Source organism: Ischnura elegans, chromosome 1, assembly GCF_921293095.1.
Source record: "Ischnura elegans chromosome 1, ioIscEleg1.1, whole genome shotgun sequence".
Classification (NCBI taxonomy): Eukaryota; Metazoa; Arthropoda; class Insecta; order Odonata; family Coenagrionidae; genus Ischnura; species Ischnura elegans.
The window spans coordinates 150,361,472-150,384,381 of NC_060246.1; the positions used below are offsets into that span (position 1 = coordinate 150,361,472).

Below are 22,910 nucleotides of genomic sequence, written 5' to 3' on the forward strand. Positions count from 1 at the left end.
GAAAAATTATCTCGTTGAAACAGCTAATGATGTGGAAAAGAGTGGAGTAGAACCAAAATATGTCAATAAACTGAAGGAACCATAATTAATGGAAAATTAGTTTTTTTTTAAAGATTTTTTCACCAAATTTTCTGTGCTGCCATATCCTGTAAATTAAGTTTCACGTAAGCCATAGGAGCATTCATTAAAATGTGGGAATTCTTACTATTAGCTTATTGATTATGTTAAATTTATTTCACCTCATGTAGAATTTAAATTGGTACATATCACTTATGGTAGGAAAGAAATTGACTCGGAAACTAAATCTTGTATTAAGTGATAAATTTTTCTTTAGAGTTTTCATGTACTGGCATCTATTCAAATTTGTTCTGAAGGCAATGCACAAATGATTTTTTGAACTATGGGCCATATTCAGTTTCTACCTACCAATCAGAAGGAGAACTTGCCTGTTGGTTTGTAAGACAAACTGGCTGGAGGAAATAACATTGAAACCTATTTGGCAACAAGCTTCAATTGTTACCAATCTTGGAATCCTAGTGATTTCTAAAAGCTGTTGGTGTGGCTCGGATTCAGTTGGTTTGGTATATTTACTGTTGACAGAGGTGAACTTATGGAGAATCAAAATCATTTTCATTGATTATCTACGTAGGGTAGGTAAAATGAATACTTATTGTAAGATTGTTTTCATACATTTATAATGGAAAGTGGTGTTGACTTGAGAATTCTAAGATAGTGTATTGGATGGAATTAAAAGCATGAGAACGCAGAAGGTTGCCAATGGCACAGTGAGAGAAAATAATAGGTATGTTATAAGTAGAGATGGGTCGAATAGCAGATTTCTCGAATTCGAATATCGAATTCGAATATTAAATCATTGCTCGAATATTCGAATACCTCGAATACTAAATGATGAATGCTGGTATGTTTGACTCGGTTGCCTATGCAGCAAGCAACAAAAGATTTTGGGGAGTAATTTTGATTTACTTTAAATGATTCGAACAGGAATTTAGCTGATTAATGAATATTTTAATTTTATGGAAACAATTGGACATATAATTAATTCAACTAACATCGCTTTACCCTCACTCCTGCTGCCAAGTGCTAGCTGACAATTTGAGGCATTTTGCAAAATACAAGCTCTTTTCCACCGGATTTTCTTCAATTATTTTCAGTCCATCTTTGGGAGTTCTCAGGAGATAAGAAGATAAATTGGAATTGCTATCAGTGAGAAACAAAATATTCTGAGAAAATATCCCTTTGTCTGGGACTGTAACAATAAAGATTTATAGCACCACTCATAAATTGTAACTTGATATATGTTTTCCGAAAAAAATACCGCATCAACTTCGGAGAAGCTCTGCTGCTCATATCGAGTTTCGCCAGAATGCTAAGTCTCCGTCCAATTTTGACATTTATTTCCTCGCGTAAAATGCTTAAATAAACTCAGAAATACGTCGTGTTTGGTCTTATTCTTTTTGAAATTACGCGCACATTACTAATATTTCAATTCAATAAAGGTGTAACATCAATTGACGAAAGTCATTCTTAGACACCTTTTGTGCTAATAGATGACTCATGCAGCGGTTGACCTCCACAGAAATGGGGAACTTCGAAGCTGGTAGGAAAAAAAAGGTCAGTGGGGGAGAAAAGGGAGGGCCCGAAAGACGTTTCTATTGTTCTCGTGTAACTTGGTATTTTTTCGAAGCTAAGGTCTTCGTAATATGATCCCTGCGCGAGCTGTGACCTTTTTTTTATTTCGAAGAAGAGGAAAGCCTCAGAGGGGGGGCTAGTGCGGAATGGAGAGGGATACCGGATCTTGGGAAATGCGCTAATGCAAGTATCCCACGGAACTCACACAGCTGTTGACCTCCAGGAATGGGGAACTTCGAAGCAGTTAGCCAGAAAAAGGTCAGTGGGTGAGAAAAGGGGGGAGGGCGTGAAACTTGTTTTTATTGTTCTCGTAACTCGATATTTTTTTCGAAGCAGGGGTCTTCGTAATGCGATCCATGCGCGATCTGGGACCTTTTGTTTGATTTCGGAGAAGAGGAAAGCGTCAGAGTGGGTGAGGCAAGTGCTGAATGGAGGGGGATAGCGGATCGTGGGAAATGCCCTAAGGTTGCTATCCCACGGCACTGAGGTTCTCCTGGTGGGGGGAATCGGGGATTTTCGGATTTTTTCACCCGACCATTTTCGGTTCCCCTCGTCGAACTCTTTTCACCGCTAAAATCCACTAATTTGATGTAATTCGTCAACTTGCGTAAAACGGCGCTGCGAGCACTAAATGACTACAGTTCTCTACATTTTTCCGAGTCAACTACCAACGACGTGCGGGCGACAGTGTATGACGCGAAATTCAAAGTATTCGAGGTATTCGAGGCGGTACTTTTCGCATAACTATTCGAAACCTCGAATATCGAATACTTTCTAATATTCGAGGTATTCGAGTATTCGCGGATACTATTCGCACATCTCTAGTTATAAGTATTATTTATGTAAATTTCATTTATGCTGTTAATCATTATTGCCTTAACAAGAGGATTGTTATTTTAATTCTTTAGCCAGGTAAATCATCAGTCCTGATATATCGATCAAATGTGCACTGAAACCTCTTCACGTTCTAAGATAAACAATTACATAGATGGGATTAGTTTTTGTGAGATATACAATTTCTCACCTAAAATCTGTTGTAATTATTTTCCATACACTTTGTGTTTTCATTGCTAATCTCCCACTGTAGTCATCAATTAAAATATTTTAATAACTTTCTTGCTAATCATCATAGAGGTGAGTGAAAATTAAAAGCAAAGGATAGTTAAAATAACTCATCATCAATCCCGTGAGTACCATGCTTTAGATTTATTTCGGCACTCTTTCATTACTCTTTTTAAACCATTTATTTCAATAAAATATTTTATTCAAGTGTAATAAACTTGGTAGTCAAAACAAACTCTCTCGCCACTGATTTTGGACTGGAAATTTTGACATAAATTGTCTTCAACACATACTGCTGCCTTCCATTGTTTTTTGTTGTTGTTTTGGCACATTGATCTCCATCCAACTTAGTTTTTTTTAAGGAGAAGTTTGTGTCCTGCCACTTCAATGTTTTGGTGGGTGAGTTTTTTCCTTGTATCTCACTCATAGCTTCAGATCACATGATGTTGACCTTCAGAAATTCACTCTCTCCCATTCTGTCTGCCAAGAGGAGTATGGATAACGACTGATTTGTAGTTTTTGTCAGTATAGAATTTCATTGAAAGGTTATGTCGTTGCCAGATGGATTATTGGTACGGTACGGCAGCAGATAGGTTGATGGAAAATCCCATACTCATCAGTGCGAACTAAAAAATACAGATTTTGGCCCGAGAACAGAATGTGTACAAATAAATAAACGAAATTAAAATAATTCGTATTTTCTGATCATATTTATGCACAAGTTTGGTTATAATACTGTGCATTTTCACATTCAATCTTGGGTTCATGCATTTATCCATTAACTATTTTGTTTCTGTACTGTGTACCCAGGTCTTCAGAAACTATTTCTTTGGTAAAATTTTTTAAACAGTAGCATTTAATTATTTATTCATCTTCAATTCTTAAGTTGACATTATTGTTTTTATGCAAATGAGAAACAAAATTGCTAAAGGTACTCATAATTGCATTCTATGTTCACGCGTAGTGAAATATTTAATGAGAAATTCTATCTGTTTTTTTCAGTGATATCTTTTGTGGTTGTACTAATCATCTACCTACTGGCTGCAGTCATGTCTGCTATCATCATGGTTCTTGTGGCTATTTCTTCCATAGGTTAGTAAATTGATGTCAATAGCTAGTCAACTGGTAGCTGGTAGATTACCTACTTCTAATATTTCAAATTTAACTACTAGAGTTCTGTAGGTTTGTTCGTGGTTATTGTTAATGTAAATCATGTTCATGTTGATGGAAAAATAGCAATTTTAAATAATCAATTTAGCAAAAACTTTATATTCCCTCCATTAAAATACATCAAACATTATTTTAAGAACATCCTCATGCTGAGTCCCTTTTAAGAAGAACAAATAAGGCAAACTTGCTAACTGATGAGGCATAACCCTGTTAAGACAATTGTCACATGTAATTTGGGGAAAAATTTTATCACACCTCATGTTTGCTTGCGCTCTTTCTTGCTTGGTTTCTTTTTCATTATGAAACTTCATTTGATTGAATAGGCGTTCACCAATTGTTTTTGATAGTGAAAAGAATGGTATTTTTCTAATTTTTGATTTTTTACCCATTTCGCAAGCTATTCACGCAGAAAGATCATTGAAGTTCACCCTTTTGCAGATGATGTCACAGATTCATGCCGAGTGGCTCACCACTTCTCTGCTTCTCCTTAGCAAATCAGCTTCATATAATTTGTTGTTGTTTACATTTTTGTGAGCTGATCCTTCCCTCAAAGATTGATTCTTTCTGAACGAGTCGATAAACCTGAGCTATATTGTCAGCTTCTCATGTGGTGTAGGTAGCAAGTTTTACCTATTTAGTCAAGCTATGAGAGAATGGCTGTGTGAGGAAGAATGTTTTTCATCATAGCTTATCTTTCCCTTTTACAACCAAATTCTATTGATAAATTATGTATTGGAGTCAGATTGATCAACAAAATTGGTTGGTGTCTCTTTGTGAATGTAGCTGTTGTAAAGCTCTGTGTAAAATCGAATCTAGTCTAATGACTGATATTCATGGGAGGGTATTTACGAGTATTATAGTTTAAATATGTTAAAAATGATATTAAATGAATTGTTGTAGCATTGTCACAGCCAGTCAGTGTTTAGGGGTCCTTCCCTCCCACTAGTTTTGGGTCTGCACTGTTTATTTGACCCTGCACACTGTGTAAATTTTCATGTGCTCAAATTGTCATGTTCAAGCTCTTCACCTTTATTTTTATAAAGTGTTCTTCTGGTAAAATTTTGTGCATCATGAATGTCTTCGTTTTTCATTCAAAATGCTGGTGTGAAAGTATTACAGCTACTGCTTTGCTTTTGCATTGCTTTTTAATAATAGCCTCTAAGAAGAATGGGAATCCCTCAATTAAACCTCTATTTAATCATGCCTCAAATGGGGACTCATTTGTATTAAAAATATTAAAGGGGTGAAGTGGTAGTATATTTTGTTTGTTATTACGCCTTCACATTTTACTTTCATTATTGGTTTCTTGAAATATTTTTTTTCTATTTTTTTCTTATCTAGCGTGCACTGCCGTATTGTGGTGGACTTATGTTACTATAAAAACTGAGTTGGATGTAACACCTACATCTCAGCTGCTGGAGGAATCAGCCAAAAATGAACGGGCATTCCTTATATATTCCATTTTAGCCACAGTTTTCACGGTGAGACTATTATTATTTTGGTTAAGTATTTATGTTTGAATCTCGGAATGTTGCTTGAAATTGGGTTTTGAGCTAAAACTGCTACTGCCTTAGTTTTCAACCATCTCATTTGTTGATTATTCAAACAAGTAAATTGGCCTCATCATTGTTAAGTTTGTCTCTTTTGTAAAGCAAAATGTCCTGATGTCCTGTCTAATTCATTTACTGATCAAAACTCAGTTGAAACTTTTGATCATTCATTCCATTATACATTTTATCAGATGAGAAAAAATTAAAATAAATTTAATGTAATAGACATTTTGAATAGCTACGAATAGATCCAATTTTCAAGTTCTAACTCCTCTTTATAAAACGGTATACTCTCGATTATCTGGGCTAATGATGGGGAGAGGCGTAATAATAATTTAGTTACCGGAAAACACTAATAATCCAAACTTTCCCTTTAATTTCTTGTAATTTTTATGATTTATGTAAATCAAAAAAATTGCTCTGACTTCTGGTTATAGGAAACCAGGACTTCTGACAATTTGTCCTGGCAGGGGAGTTCCTGGGTATGATTTATACCGTCTCTGCTTCCATTCCTGCTGCCTCCACTTCTACTATTCCCTTTCTCTCCAGTTTGACCTTGTCTTGTCGTGGTGAAAATATGTCCAAGTGCAGACAAAATCTCCGGTTCCTTTGGGCCATATTCAAATGAAAGTCCATCCCAACGAGTGTTAATTTTACTTTGGTGATTAATTTCACTTTCACGTGGGGTAGGCCACGGCAATAATTGTGTATTTTCAATATTGTGGCATCCCACCCCTGGCTCGCCCGGATACCAAAATAGAACCGGGGTAGATGTCTCACAAAAACAAAAGAAAATATATAAATCCGCGTGGATCCCTCCCGCATGAGACCTACGGGACAAACCTATGTCACTCTCTTCGTACAATTTACAGAAATTAAAAATATTCCCCTTCTTTGGAAATAATTGCGGGTGGGGGGTTCCCAATTCGACCTGATGGGTAACGTTCGGACGCTTATGCACTCTTCCACAGCACATTCACGGAAAGAAAAAGGAACGGGGCAAAAGGAATGGCGAGGGATATTTTTCCTTAAGATGACCCGTGAAGGAGTTAAAACAAAACACTTACTCAAAACTTTCAGCGAAACAAAATATAATTTAAACAATAAAACTGCATGTGGCAAAACAAGAAGAAACCCTCTTATAAACTAGTGATGTATGAATTGGTGAAAGCAATTTATGAAACACCCATGATCAAAAAAAAACACAATAATATGACTTGATTTTCAAGATGAAATTGAAATAGCAAATGATAACAACAAAATATTTTTCGGTTGTGAACACGTAAATAATGATACACTTTTTAATTATTTATTGATGGGGGAGGTAAATGAAAGTCCATCCGAACGAGTGTTAATTTTACTTTGGTGATTAATTTCACTTTCACGGAGTAACGGGTGCGTTTCGTGACTGTCTGTCTTGACACTTGGCAGAAGACAAGAGGGGCTTTGGGGGCGGGGGGGGGGGTTAGTTGTGATCTTACTAGATCGTTGCCTGTGGTTAGACCAGGTTGGATCCAACAAACTCTCGTTCCATTTACTGCACACTCCTTTCTCCCTTATTGGAGGAAGCTGCATCCGGAACGGAGGGAATGCGTCCTCTTCAGTTGGTCCTTGCTCCTTTGGGCAGAGGGGGGGTCCCTTATTTCAGACCAATCAGTCGCATGACTTGTTAGGCCCCTCGTCTTCTCTGCCATGTCGCACCCAAATTCGGGTATGGGCTCCGCCCAACACTCACTTCAAAATTATGCTCTTTCTTCCACGCGCACAACCTTTTTATAATCCCCATCTTGGGGTGGCGTAACGCACAAGAAAAGGGAGGAGGAACACGCTATTCATGGGAAAAACCCGAGTTCCCGTCCTCCCAAACACACACACAACACTCATAATCTTGCATAACCGACATTCATCCCCACTTACACATTCACGCTTTCCTCCACGGGCCGTGGTCTGGGGGGGTTGGGAAAGTTTAGCGGAACGGAGGGGGCATAGGGAAATGAATGCGCCGAATTGAATGCTCCTCGTAATGGGGTCTGAACCATTACAATATGAAGTATACAATTATAGTTCTTAGATAACATTTCTCTTAATTTGCGATTAGTTAACCATTGAAGAATCTTCTAAAATCACTCGAGAGATTTTTTTCCCCCCACTGATCGTTTTCTACATTTTAATGGAAATAATAAGCGTGTAGCCTTGCATTAAAATGCAAATATCCGGGTGCTTTTGCGTCCGATTAATTTTTTTATAAAGATCGCGAAAAACGTCGAAGAAGTTTAAAACTCATGCACTGATAAGCCACAACACCTCTGTAGAGCAGCCGGATTATTGGGAGTCTGCTGTACATTAGAAGATAAATAATCCAGAATGCTTTGGGCAGTGAGGCCCAGTTAAGTTGCTGTGAGGCCTTATTCTTCGTTATGAATTTAGGTGATTAAGAATTAAATAAGTGGGAGAGTGGGGAAGGTATGCTGGATAACAGTAAATAGATAAGTACTCGAATGTTGGCTAGGGAAAGGAAAATCATGAGGAAGAGGCAACAAGTAGTTGAAGCAAAAAGAAGATTGAGGTATTCTCAGAATTTGTATTGCAGGAATATTTAATATTGTGGCTTAAAGTATTTCTTTTTTTTTACTCTTTGTTAAATTTCAGCGTTTATCTTCCACTTATGTTTCAAAATTTTAAATGGATTAGAGTGATAATCATTATATTTTACCCTTGCATTTTTTTAGTGGCCCTACCATGGTGGTTATTTTAACATTTTATTTTCTAATATCTCCTTATAGGTGGTGCTGTTATCTCTGGTGCTTTATATGAGAAAGAGATGGGTCAGGGTGGTTGAACTTTTCCGAGAAGCTTCCAATTGCCTCTCATCCATGCCTGGATTATTCTTATTACCAGTTTTTAGTTTTGCTGTGCTAGTATCATTCTTTTTATTTTGGATTTTTGTTATTGTGTGCCTTGCAACTGCTAGTAAGTATACCCACTAATTTATTTATATTTTAAACTTGTTAGAATATAGACATATTGACTTGCCTTTTTGCTTCTATACATTATATTATTCGCAACCATTTATATTTGTCTCCATAAAAGCAATGTGAACGTATGTAATGAAGTCAAAAAAAGAAAGTCATTAGGTCTCATGTGACCTTAAAAATCTGGGAACACCTGCAAGTGAGAACTAAGCATTAGAGGTGACCAATGTTGTTTACAATTTTTGTATGACTCCCACTCCCCTCTTTTAAGCCTCCCACTCCTAAAATCCTGGGCTAATGACATGACGAACTCTTCAGCCTCTCTCTCACCTGACCATCCCCCCTCCACCTGCCATGCCCTCCCTAAGGGAGCCTCCTCCCCCTAACTTCTTTCATATCATATGACCAAGTTTTTTCCCCCTCCCTCTTTTCTGTTGACCAATCCGTTCAACCTAATTACCTTCCTCCCTACCCCTCCTAGCCTGATATAAAAGGATGTGAAGGACCTCTGTAGAGTTCACCTGATGCTGACGTCTAACGTTGAAACCATGGTTGTGAATAAATATTAATGTGAAAGCACAAAGTTCTTCTTTTTAATTTAATTATGAATTGCTTTCACCAAGTTACGCCTCAAACAATCAATCTTATACATTCCTACTCGCACGCTCCGCGCGCTCGTTAAGGGGCTCCGCCCCTTAAAAACCCCGGTTCCGGCTTCGCCGTCTACATTTGTGGTCGCTCGAAGACTTTTAAAGTTCGAATAATCTCACCTCAGCTAGGGGCCGGCTACGCCGGCCAAGGGGTAGGGAGGCGCCCCACTCATTCCTCGAAACGGCTTCGCCGTTCCTCGCTGAAGGGCGGCTTCGCCGCCCAGGGGTTGAATGTGAGTTGAGATGGGGGACACTACAGCGGCTGCGCCGCTTGAACGCCGGGGCGGCTTCGCCGCCTTGGGGTTGAGGAGCCCCCCGCGGCTGCTCCGCTTAGTCCTCATTAATGCTCTTCTCCACCGAGAGGGGTGCCCAGGGGGATTCGGGGGTTTTAATGTGTTATGCATGCGGTCACTAATCGTCCACAGTGATCACGTAGCGATGATTGTAAAGGGTAGTGCAATGCGGAGTGATAGTAGCGACAAGTACCCATAGAAGAAGACTTAATGGCAAGTTTTTCATTTTTTGCGGGGGGTTCCAACGGAATACCGGGGTTTTTATACTTGTGTTAAACCAGTGGTCACAAATCGTTCTCATAAATTCCGTGCCGATATGTCCTAGGGGTCCGGAACAGTGGTCTGACGATTCTTTTACCTAGAGCGGCGATTTATTTTGGGAGGTTTCACGGGGTTATTGGGGGTTTTAATAGGTGGTAGGGGCACCGGTTAAATTGTGACGAAAACTATTCGGAAAGGCGACTTAAAAATTTTTTTTTTCGGCGATGTTCCAGGAGGTGATCGGGGGTTTTCTGGTATTTTTCCTGTATGGTTTACGGTGGCTTGCTCTCACCAAATATTCCGGATCTAGAGCTCAGAGGGGACGGGTAGTGCGGCGTAATGTTTTCGAGAAGTTCCCCAATAGGAGGCTAAATGACACATTTTACATTTGGGGGGGGATTTCAGGGGGATACCGGGGGTTTTAAAGTGTGTACTCCTGGCGGTCACCATCCGTTCACATAAGTTCCGTGGGGATGAGTCGTTGGGGGCGGTGGAATAGTCACGAAAAGTACCCAAAAAGTAGACTTATATGCAAAATTTTATTTTTTGGGGGTGGGGGGTGTATGTGGGTTTACAGGGGGTTTATAGTTTTTACTGCCAGCGGTCATCAATCGTCCACATCAATTCCGTAGCGATGAGTGGTAAGGATTGGAAAAGCGGCGGAATTGGGACGAAGAGTACCCGAAAAGGCTACTTATATGGAAATTTTAATTTTTTAAGGGGTTTCAGGGGGTTTAAAGATGACGATACTATATGGTGACATTAACTTACTGTCATGTCTGAAAGAAGTGTGCCCTATGACAACCATATTTCGAGAGTAATACAATAAAAATGCAAACCAGTCCCTGAAAAAAGTGAGTAGTGTCCGCCATTTTTAATTTTTCGCGGTTAAATACATTGAATTATTTATCAAATGTTTATGTTTTCTGAAAGACAATGCATAGTTGTACGTAACTACAAAGTTTGAAAGAAATCGGTTAGGTTGAAATAGACAAAATGTTGTGTTGATCTTTTAGAAATCGTAATTTTCGGTGATTTTCGGAATATTTTAATTTTTTTCTCAGTAACAAAGGACGATGAAAAAGAATTGTTAACATAATTTCGTAAACGATGTTATGACCATATATAATAATCATTTTCGTTATCTTACACCTGAAATTAAGTCGAGGGGAGCGGAAGTTATGAAAATATTTTCGAAAAACCACTTTTTGGACGCCATTTTGGCTGCGATTTTCTTAAAATGAAACTAAGAGCATTACACAGTCACATGGCCACGTTTATCAGCTTTTAAAAAATGCATTATTGATTCGGGTGGCACGCACGGTTCCCGCGCAGTAAAATAAAAACCGAAAGACGGCCCCCGGAAAAGGCGCGATTTCGGCCATTTTGTCGACCTAGCGACGACACGTGGCGGAAACTTCCGGTTTTCGGATTTTTCCTCCGGATCATTTCGGGTTCCCCGCACGCGTGCCAAATTTCAGCTCTCCAGCACTTCTGGAATTGGCTGGGAATTTGTATCCATGAGTCAGTCAGTCACCACGCCGGCTGTATATAGATAGGACTCGCACGCTCCGCGCGCTCGTTAAGGGGCTCCGCCCCTTAAAAACCCCGGTTCCGGCTTCGCCGTCTACATTTGTGGTCGCTCGAAGACTTTTAAAGTTCGAATAATCTCACCTCAGCTAGGGGCCGGCTACGCCGGCCAAGGGGTAGGGAGGCGCCCCACTCATTCCTCGAAACGGCTTCGCCGTTCCTCGCTGAAGGGCGGCTTCGCCGCCCAGGGGTTGAATGTGAGTTGAGATGGGGGACACTACAGCGGCTGCGCCGCTTGAACGCCGGGGCGGCTTCGCCGCCTTGGGGTTGAGGAGCCCCCCGCGGCTGCTCCGCTTAGTCCTCATTAATGCTCTTCTCCACCGAGAGGGGTGCCCAGGGGGATTCGGGGGTTTTAATGTGTTATGCATGCGGTCACTAATCGTCCACAGTGATCACGTAGCGATGATTGTAAAGGGTAGTGCAATGCGGAGTGATAGTAGCGACAAGTACCCATAGAAGAAGACTTAATGGCAAGTTTTTCATTTTTTGCGGGGGGTTCCAACGGAATACCGGGGTTTTTATACTTGTGTTAAACCAGTGGTCACAAATCGTTCTCATAAATTCCGTGCCGATATGTCCTAGGGGTCCGGAACAGTGGTCTGACGATTCTTTTACCTAGAGCGGCGATTTATTTTGGGAGGTTTCACGGGGTTATTGGGGGTTTTAATAGGTGGTAGGGGCACCGGTTAAATTGTGACGAAAACTATTCGGAAAGGCGACTTAAAAATTTTTTTTTTCGGCGATGTTCCAGGAGGTGATCGGGGGTTTTCTGGTATTTTTCCTGTATGGTTTACGGTGGCTTGCTCTCACCAAATATTCCGGATCTAGAGCTCAGAGGGGACGGGTAGTGCGGCGTAATGTTTTCGAGAAGTTCCCCAATAGGAGGCTAAATGACACATTTTACATTTGGGGGGGGATTTCAGGGGGATACCGGGGGTTTTAAAGTGTGTACTCCTGGCGGTCACCATCCGTTCACATAAGTTCCGTGGGGATGAGTCGTTGGGGGCGGTGGAATAGTCACGAAAAGTACCCAAAAAGTAGACTTATATGCAAAATTTTATTTTTTGGGGGTGGGGGGTGTATGTGGGTTTACAGGGGGTTTATAGTTTTTACTGCCAGCGGTCATCAATCGTCCACATCAATTCCGTAGCGATGAGTGGTAAGGATTGGAAAAGCGGCGGAATTGGGACGAAGAGTACCCGAAAAGGCTACTTATATGGAAATTTTAATTTTTTAAGGGGTTTCAGGGGGTTTAAAGATGACGATACTATATGGTGACATTAACTTACTGTCATGTCTGAAAGAAGTGTGCCCTATGACAACCATATTTCGAGAGTAATACAATAAAAATGCAAACCAGTCCCTGAAAAAAGTGAGTAGTGTCCGCCATTTTTAATTTTTCGCGGTTAAATACATTGAATTATTTATCAAATGTTTATGTTTTCTGAAAGACAATGCATAGTTGTACGTAACTACAAAGTTTGAAAGAAATCGGTTAGGTTGAAATAGACAAAATGTTGTGTTGATCTTTTAGAAATCGTAATTTTCGGTGATTTTCGGAATATTTTAATTTTTTTCTCAGTAACAAAGGACGATGAAAAAGAATTGTTAACATAATTTCGTAAACGATGTTATGACCATATATAATAATCATTTTCGTTATCTTACACCTGAAATTCCTAGGAGCATACATGTTCCCCTAGGAAGATATGCCACAGTGTTTCAGGCAGAAATTTTTGCTATCCTAACCTGTGTGCACGCTATTGAGGAGACAGGTCTCTACAAGAGACCAATCCATATATGCACTGACAGTCAGGCTGCTCTAAAAGCCCTGAACTCACCTTGGTGCAGATCTAAACTATTGGCTGAATGCTACAAGGCTCTCAATATTCTGGGCAGCCGCTGCAAAATAGAACTTTTCTGGGTACCGGGACATTCAGGTATCACCGGAAACGAGAAGGCAGATGAACTGGCAAATGCCGGCGCTGAACAGAATCCAATTGGCCCAGAACCAATTGTGCCAGTTGCCCCATCAATTGGGATGGCTGCAATTAAAGTGTGGGGAGCAACCCAACACCTAAACCGGGAAACACCGGGTTTACGTCAGGCAAAAACCCTTATAGGAGAGATCTCTCCTAGACTCGAGAGAAGACTTCTTCTTATGAACAGAAGTCAAGTGCGGACGGTAGTAGGCCTGCTTACGGGTCACTATCACGTAATGAGACATATGCACCTGCTGGGAATAACAGACTCAGATAGGTGTAGATGGTGTGAGATGGAAGAAGAAACAACCACCCATCTAATATGCGAGTGTCCCGCAATCATGAGGACTCGATATAGACACCTGGGCTCACCTTTCATAGAGCCCAAGGAAGTAAGAGATCTTCCCATTGGGGACCTTTTGTCCTTCGTTAAGGACATTGGCCTCTATGGATGATCCATTATCGGTGGTTAGCACAATGGACCTATAGGTCTAAGTGCCCTGGGAGCTGATCCCCCACCGCATAAACTAATCTAATCTAATCTACACCTGAAATTAAGTCGAGGGGAGCGGAAGTTATGAAAATATTTTCGAAAAACCACTTTTTGGACGCCATTTTGGCTGCGATTTTCTTAAAATGAAACTAAGAGCATTACACAGTCACATGGCCACGTTTATCAGCTTTTAAAAAATGCATTATTGATTCGGGTGGCACGCACGGTTCCCGCGCAGTAAAATAAAAACCGAAAGACGGCCCCCGGAAAAGGCGCGATTTCGGCCATTTTGTCGACCTAGCGACGACACGTGGCGGAAACTTCCGGTTTTCGGATTTTTCCTCCGGATCATTTCGGGTTCCCCGCACGCGTGCCAAATTTCAGCTCTCCAGCACTTCTGGAATTGGCTGGGAATTTGTATCCATGAGTCAGTCAGTCACCACGCCGGCTGTATATAGATAGGATTAGAAGCCTTAGAAGACCTTATTTATAAGGGCTCACGGGTGCTGGGAAGGAATGAAGCCATTGCTTTTTAGACTCTCTCCCAGACCCTTTTATGTATTGATGCTATTCATATGCAACTCGACCTCCACTGACCTTAAAGGCTTAAGGGTGGACCTTTTACGTGGTAGTCAATTCGCCCAATGACCTATGACAGCAAAAATGTCGTCTCAAAACGTATTGCTCTCAAAAAACTCATTCCTACTGGCTCCAAACTTAATTAATGATCAAAATTAATTAATATTATTCAGCTAAGGAGACAAGATAAATTACTTCGGTAGATCGGCTGTCCGGACGCATGATGAATAATGTTTTTGGCCATTGCACAGCAATGGATTTTGACGAATATATAAACAAAGAATAAAATATGAAGTAAGCAATAATATTAATATGCGTAAAATAAGTGTAATTTAGTGTGTACTTAGTACATGTTTGCGTTTTATCAAGAGAGTATTAATGGGTATTTGATTAGGCAAAGCAGCATTAGGATGTTTCCCCGAGGAATGAAATTGTGCTAAGTGAGGCATGGGTGTATATTAAATGTGTGAAAAAGAGTTGAAAATATTGAAAGACATTTAGATTAGTGTGGACATTATTCAGGAATTTGGGAGAGTTACTGACAGAGTAATGAAATCAAGCAAAAAAGTAGTTTAAAGACCTTTATAATTTTAGTTACGTCTTGTCTTTGCGTGTTATGATACACTCTTCATATTTGATGATGATGAAATGCAATAAAATTGACTTGACATTACAATAAAATTAGTTATGGCCTTTAAACGTAGGCAATGTCACAAGGGCAGATGATATGTACTGTACTAGATAGAAAAATGGTACAACCCGGGAGCCAAAAATTTTCTAAATCTCAGCTAAATGTGAAATTGGCAATGCCAGTGAACCACACCCCTGCTGTAGAATGCAACAAACAATATAAGCAATGCCAATATATAAGACAATGCCATTAGCTATATAGAATAGACATGTTAATTTACCTTCATCAGTTCATCAGGTATTGCATACGTGCATCCCCCCCTCCCCAGATGCTAAAACATAGACAAGATTTTTAATATGGTCATCATTATATTCGTTTTGTTTTGTGTAATATGGAGCCTCAACATCTAATTATCATATTAATAACTTTGATATTGTGATAAAGAGAATATTTTGTACAGTAATTGTTGCATGTTGTTTTTAATTTCAAGTACGAGAAAATCATTTGCTTGTCAGACCCTTGTGCCCCCCTCCCAGAAAAAAGTCCTGGATCCGCCCTTGCCTAGGGGTATCTTATTGAGCCATCTTATTAGTCAAACCTTCTTGGCATTTTACTAACTTTGTGATTTATTAATGCCAATATTCAACTGAATTAAGTTATCTCGTCTCTTTGGATAAAATAATATGTAAATGGTTAGCAAATACATATACGGTTACTTTTGACACAATCATCTTCCAATTTTAGCAATGCCTGGTTCAAAATCAATACAACCACTCTCTGGATCATCTGAGTTGTCAGGATCATTACTAATTCCTCCTGATGTGCTGGGTCAAAATGAAAGTATGACTGAACCAATGGCCATGAAAAGGAATAAGTCTATTGCTGGAAGTAAGTGTTAAATTTTCTTTTCTTACTTAATTGAAAAATAAAATGTTCAGAAAGGTGGTTGTGTCCACAATGAATTTTCACATTTAAATGGTTTAACACTATGGTTCAAACAAAATGTCTAAAATTAGAAGTTTTTAATCATCTTCTACAGTGAGTCCTTGTTTAACGTCACTTACCGTTCCTGAAAAATGTGACGATAAACGAAATGACGTTAATCGAAACATAATGTCTCATAAGAAACAATGTAAAAAGTGAATATCGTCTCCTAAACCTCACAATTCCTACGCGAAAAAAATATAGCATATCATATCTGGGGCATTTTTTACGATGGGAATGCCAAGCTAGGGCATAAATACAAGTTCCTGTCTTCATCGACGACAATAGCAGCACTGACATAAATATCTCCATTGTATCTTCCCGCATTTGCTTTTCGGCTTCGCTATGGTGGTCGCCCGGACGAGCGTCGCCTGGGCATCATCATCGCTGAAACATTGTCGCAGTTACAGGAACCAAAATTATTGTGAACACGGCGAAAAAAGTGACGACAAAAACTCCGAGTTCTACTCGGAAAAATTCCTTGAAATCACTTTTTAGGTTCCTGAAAACCATTATGTCAAGTAAAACCTTGCGCACCTACCTAAGAATTCATTTTGCAGAAAATTAGCTAAAACCGTAATTGCAATTAACAATAAACACACCGTTTTACACTTCGTTTAGACTGACTGTATTACCGCGGACAAAACGAATAACCTGCAACGCCCGCCGCTTCGCATTTTTTTCTTGCGCAAAATTTAAAAGCCTTGACGTTATCGCGAAGCGAAGGTGCGATAAACGAATGACGGTCTCAGAATTTTCGTGACGTTATCGCGAAATGACGTTAAACGGGGTGACATAGAACGAGGACTCACTGTATTTTGAAAGATATTTTTTGTGCAAAAGAGTAATTATTTTTGGTAATCTTTTTCTCTATGCATATCAGTAAAGGTATAGAGGTGAGTATTGAACTCTGGTTTCTAAATTCAGTATCATACATAATTTAAATTATTCTATGGGAGAGATTTATCATAGAAAGGTTTTTTGAATCCCTGCTTTTAGGATTATCATTTGGAGAAGGTACTCCTAGGTCCTCTAGCTCTAGATATGAATTCCTGTACTGCTAATAATATATACATACAGCAGACTCCCGATTATCCGGCTGAAGTTTATTCGAGTTGCGGATTGTCTCTGCATGAGTTCAGTTTTCTGAGATCTTAACAAAAGAAATAAAATCGGACGCAAAAGCACCAAGATATTTGCATTTTTTAAATACACGCTAATTACTTCCATTAGAATCTCCTTTTTAAAGTGGAATTATTTTATCTACCTGCTGACAAGGAATGTTCCAAGTTTACTTGGATGCCTGCTCTAGCATTGTAGACGACGATCAGTGGCGGGAAAAAACTATTGGTTAATTTTAGAAGATACAATGCAGACGAAACGGAACTCTTTTAAAACCTACTCCCTGACAAAAACTTTGCAGTACGGGGTGCTTATTGCAATGAATGCTTCTAGAGGCAGGTAATGTGCTGTTAGCGATGACGTATGTGAGAAGCTGATGCTGCACTTTTGCTTTATTCATACCCTTTGATACCATTTTTCCGAACTGTTGGTGGCTGAGTGGCAGAGAGCTAGTAGCCAATCAGAAGCGCTGCCCCTTCCACCTCACGGTTCCCCTCCATCCGGCCGACCAGCCTTGACAGTTTGTGCAAATAACTGATCGTGAGGCAGTACGAGCCCTATCTCCACAAATTAAGTTTGCATTAAGCACTGCGAGCTGGAGAGTGTTCACTGCACGAAAGTTGGAGAAAGACTGCGACCCTGCGGCTTTCTACTCACTTTCACCTGCCACTCTTCTGTGATTGGCTGGAAGAGTGGTTGGGCCTCGAGCTCTCAAGGTCGCCCGTTGGGAAAAAGGGTATTTAAAAAATTGTGCATTCTTTTTATGTTTTGCAGTCATTAAATTGAGAATGTTAGATCAGTAAATTCATACTTTTTAAGTTTTGTTGGCCTTAGGGTCCATTAGGTGGGTGTGCCTTTTCATTTATTTACTGCAACTACATTACCTGTGTGTGTTAAATTAGTCAGTTTCTTGCAGATTGCTTTTGTTTTACTTATGTGAAATCAGCATAATATCAGTGTTATATTTTTTCGTGAAATAATATCAAGTTAATATCTTTTATGTTATCAATCGTTGTTCAAATCGTTTTTATTTCAGTCCTGTTGACACACTTTGTGTATTATTTCAATGATGTCGAGGGCGTAACACTCAACATGGAACTTTTTTTTAAACAATGGCAATTTTAATCACATCATTTTACATTCTTAGGAGACTTTTAATAGTGAAGATATTACATTGGATGATAGAAAAAGTCTTCCGAGGCAGGATCGTTCTACCACCTTTCACCATTTTTATCTGCACAAACAAATGCGATACGTTATTTCACATAACCTCCGTGAAATGTACAGGTACAATATACATACACCAATGGAAGCATTTGAGGTATTAAATAATCGTGATACAATTTTATCATTACATAATTGTTTGAATTTTCAGCGAAAATTTTCAAAATAACAGAATGATCACGTAAATACACTTAGTACTTAGAAAAGTGGCTTCGTCGGTTGTGCATTAGGATAATGATTGAAAAAGCAATGCTTTGCATGATTTTTATTTATTTCGGTGCTTATAAATTGAATGGCTAGTTTTTTTATCAAGGTAAGGAAATTTATTGATGCAAAAAACATTGCCTTTCGTCTGAATTAATGCTAAAGTTTATCGGATAGAAATGTCTCCGTCACTGCACCAATCCTGTTCTTACATAAGTGTTAACAATAGATTTATTGAATATTATTTGTTCCACCTATGGTAAAGCGACAGTTAGCTATAGTGAGAGTTTATTTAATCACCTTGGGGTCTCGTTTTATCGAGGTTGCACTGTGTACATCATTACTGTCTGTACAATCTAATCTACTTTTGGCAGGAACCAACAGCAACTGATATCGCTAGGCATGTACAGAATTACACAACCGGCAAACCTAAGTATTTGAGAGCCTGTAGTACTAATTTTTTGTATTTCATAAATGCATATCCTCAATGAGTTATGTACATATAATGGCATAGCAGTACAGGAATTTACTTCCAGAGTTAGAGGACCCAATATTGAGGCAATACATATTTTACAGGAAACAAATAGTCTAGATTCAGTGCCCCTCCATTGTGTTCTTGCCGTAGCATATTATCTTTCTTATTTTATTTCCCACCATATCATTTTGTCATTGAGTAACCTGATTATTGGCACTTTCAAAAACACCCATCAAAGAAAACCTCATATCTTATTGTCAAAACAGTTATAGTAGTAGTGTGACCCAGCCTTGAAATTTTAAGAGATGACCAACTGCTTTATAGGTATTATTCTCAGCTGCTAGGCGATTTTTTTCTTTGAAAATGTGAATGGAGAATTGGTGCAATAATAAATTTTGACCATGACGAGGGAGAGAAGTTGATCCTCTATACAAATATTTAGCTTTCTACTCTTTTTTGATTGACTTTCGCCTTCCTGGAGCTCTGCAGGAGTTATATGCATAAGCTCTATCTTCACTGTTAAACATTTTTTTGATGATGGCTGTTACTATATGTACCTGACCGTAGATTCTGAAAATTCAAATATGTATCATAAAAATGTAATAAAATGCAATGTATTATTGTCGAAGTAGGAGGAGCTCCTTCTCCTTCCACAGCATTATTTGTTTTTGTTTCAAAAGTGCATGGGAATTTCAACGACACGCCAGTCTTAAATATTTAAATGAATGTTTCATGAAATACCAGGTAGAGTTGTATATTATGATAATTTATGTCATGAAGTCTTTAGAGAAATTCACTTTAGATGTTTTCCTTCTACAGCAGCACTTTATCAAAACTTCTTGAAATTATGATCTTTGAAATCACAAAGTGCCAATCTTTTGGTCCTGATGACTTCGTGTTATCAAGAGTTTACAGTCTTAATGCTGTAAAGTCAAGATATACTTGAAACTCTGACTGTTTTTAGCTTTGATTGAGTTGAAGTTAACGTCAATTAAAAGTCCAGTGTTTGAGCACCCTTATTTTTATATTTATGTATGGATTTATTTTAGTTAAAACTCAAGTAATAGAGCGCCATTATTTATAAATTTATGCATTGATTTACCTTCATTTTGCTTGATAATTTTTTAGATTGCATGTTTGTATGTTGCTTAGTATATATCAATTTCAATTTTGGCATGTATGCTCATGGCAGAAGTAAGTTTAGCAGTGTGGGATAGATGCAAAAAACAGTCTCTAAGTATGCCGCTTATAATATCTGTTAAAAACTCACCTTATTCCTTTTTTAATTATAGCCTTCACCTTCATTGAGTTCATCGATCCCACATGGGCACGATATTTCTGGTGGGTGTACCTGATTGGCCTGGTCTGGACTTCAGAATTCATTCTTTCATGTCAGCAAATGGCTATTGCGGGAGCTGTGGCTTTTTGGTATTTTGCTCCTGGGTAAGTGCTGGTTTTATAATTTGTAATGTAAGGGTTACTATATAGTACATAAGAAGCCTGGCGTAACTAATGCTCGCTGTGCTGAACTTTTGCTTGAATCACTCTCTATGTCCAGTGCTCATTACATCCAAAAGTGAAGGCTAAAGCCCCACATTTACCATATTCATCTGTAATTACAGCTTCTCTTTCATAAATGTGCTACAGTAGACTCTTGTAAATATGAACAACGTTATTACAAAGTTTTTGTTTTTAACCCATTTATGCCGAAGGTTTGAAAAATGCGAATTTTACCCTGACTTTTACATATTATAGATAAAAATACGTATGAAAACAATATCCGAAAGAAAAATCAATGTATCTCTTGCCAATTATTAATTACGAGGTGTTCCAAAAATGGAACACTAGGCAAATCCACTACCATTACGTACTCAATGATAACAAGCAAATCATTTGATTCAGACATTTATTTACTCACTATTAAGAGTGGTATTCAGGGGAGCATCTAACATGAAAGGGTACATTGCATTTCTTATACTGTTATGTGATATTTTTGTGACAATAGATACAACGAGTTTGCTTTTCTTGCTTTACAATCGTATGACTCATGCCGTCATGACGTGAGTCAAGGTTATATGGATGGTCTCCCTTTCCTACCAGGCTCAGCGGTATTAACATATGTCTCTCCATAGTGAAAAGCCGCACGGCGACGAAGTTATAGTAGATAAATTGGCTTCACATCTTTTATTTTATGCAATTGACAAGCATTTTGTAAAGCCAGCTCAAAGCAGAATAACAGAGGGCACGAGTACCATTTCTTTCCACGGATCGATGCTCGATACTAGTCAATATTTTCATCAGCTCGGTCCACTACTCCCAAACACTAATTATAGGCCTTTATTAAATTTGGCTGAGTAACTTGTATCTTTTTTTCTGATTTTGAGAATAACGACTGACCTGTTGCAAAGGATTGATACCGACACCAGAAGATGCAACAGTCACAACACTGCTATCATTCCATCTGCAAACAATATTGCCTTTGCCATCGATTCGGTAATCAAATGTTCCCTTATCTTTTTTTTCTTTAGGGTAGTATTAGGTACCAAAGGAGGTTTGTCAACGTGATCTTTTCTCGCTGTGCTTGTTGCTTGATGGCCCATTGAATGAAGTTTATCAAGGAGTGCAATTTTTGTGAAAAAGTTGTCGAACACAAAATGGTATTTACCAGGAGCCTGCATTGTGAGTGCCTCAGTAAATTGCAAAACAATTGAGGCATCCAAATACCATATTATTGGTATTTAGTGTCCGGGTTTTTTCCTTGATAAGGCTGAAACCAGCAAATGTTCAGTTGCTCTATGAGAGGTCGCAGCTTGGAAAATTTGTCCATATGGTTCAAGTTGGAATTGTCAGCAACATGGAAATTTTAAAATATTGTTTGAAATCGGTAACGTCTGATTGCATTAGTAGCTAGAGAATAATTCGAATCTGGTCTTTGCTTCAAAAACATACGCCGTCTCGGAACAGAGGCGTAGCCACTCAGGAAAATCATTCCCAAAAATCACCGACAGTCAGTTCAAGGTTTACGCCCTTACTTGCAGCATATAAATTGGAATAATTGATAATCATATCAATCACTTCAGTACCCAAAAAGAGTTCTAAATATTCTGTAGGGGTTTCCATTTTTGTGATTTGTTCTTCTGAAACTCTACTTCCTACTGGCTGGGCAGTCATATCGCCTTTCTTCCATTTGCGCACACTAAAAGGATAAAATTCCCATTTCTAAGACCGCTATACACGGTGAATGAACATGCAAATGATCATGTTGAATGATCAAGAGATCATTCAACATGATATAACGTGGGGAAAATAGAACATGTTCTAGTATTCACTAAATGATCATGCGCAGTACTGTCCATTCGCGAATTTTTCCGTTATACACGGTGAATGAACATTCCCTGTGTGTAGCGAAGAAATCATCATCATTCAGCATGATCATTCGCATTATCATTCACCGTGTACAGTCATCATCATCATTATAATCAGCCTTCTGACACGGAGAGGGAATGGAATATAAGCATTACTCGGGAAAAACCCTCTAATGGCCGATACGGCAGGAGGGGGGGAGGGGCTTTGAGCAGGACAAGTGCGTATCCCGAACACTTATGATAAACTTTCTGCTAAAAAGAAAAGGAGATGCATATTGGGTGCAAGCAGCCGCGCTTCGCTCATCGATTAGTGTTCATGACGTCAATTTGACCCAGGGGGCTTGGTCCTGAATGGAAGAGTGCACAAGGTGACTCATATGTTTTCATCTCTCTGTTCACAATTGATCAGATATCGATGTATTTATTCTTTCACTGAAATGGAAACTGACTATAGCCAAGACATAACTTAGTTTCCCTCAGTCGCATAAAAGCTAATTGCTGACTTCTTTTAAAATTAAAGTGAATATTTCAGTGCGCCTGAATGCACGCATGATAGTAGTGGATTTGCCTAGTGTTCCAAAATTGGAACACTGTTAAATAAAAGCCTATAACTAAAACAAAATACATTGTTTCAAAAATTTCTTCTTACAGCA

General features: G+C 38.9%; 1 protein-coding gene across 3 annotated transcripts in view; it reads left to right on the plus strand.

The window, feature by feature from the left end:
• The window catches only part of LOC124172333 (choline transporter-like 1), a 56,564-nt gene that overhangs the window by 9,837 nt on the left and 23,817 nt on the right, over positions 1-22,910 (plus strand). For all 3 annotated transcript variants that reach the window (XM_046551787.1, XM_046551779.1, XM_046551795.1), the window contains exons 7-11: positions 3,715-3,804; positions 5,224-5,363; positions 8,216-8,402; positions 15,628-15,771; positions 20,185-20,335. In XM_046551787.1, the coding sequence (XP_046407743.1) occupies positions 3,715-3,804; positions 5,224-5,363; positions 8,216-8,402; positions 15,628-15,771; positions 20,185-20,335 (712 nt within the window). The remainder of the gene's footprint in view (positions 1-3,714; positions 3,805-5,223; positions 5,364-8,215; positions 8,403-15,627; positions 15,772-20,184; positions 20,336-22,910) is intronic.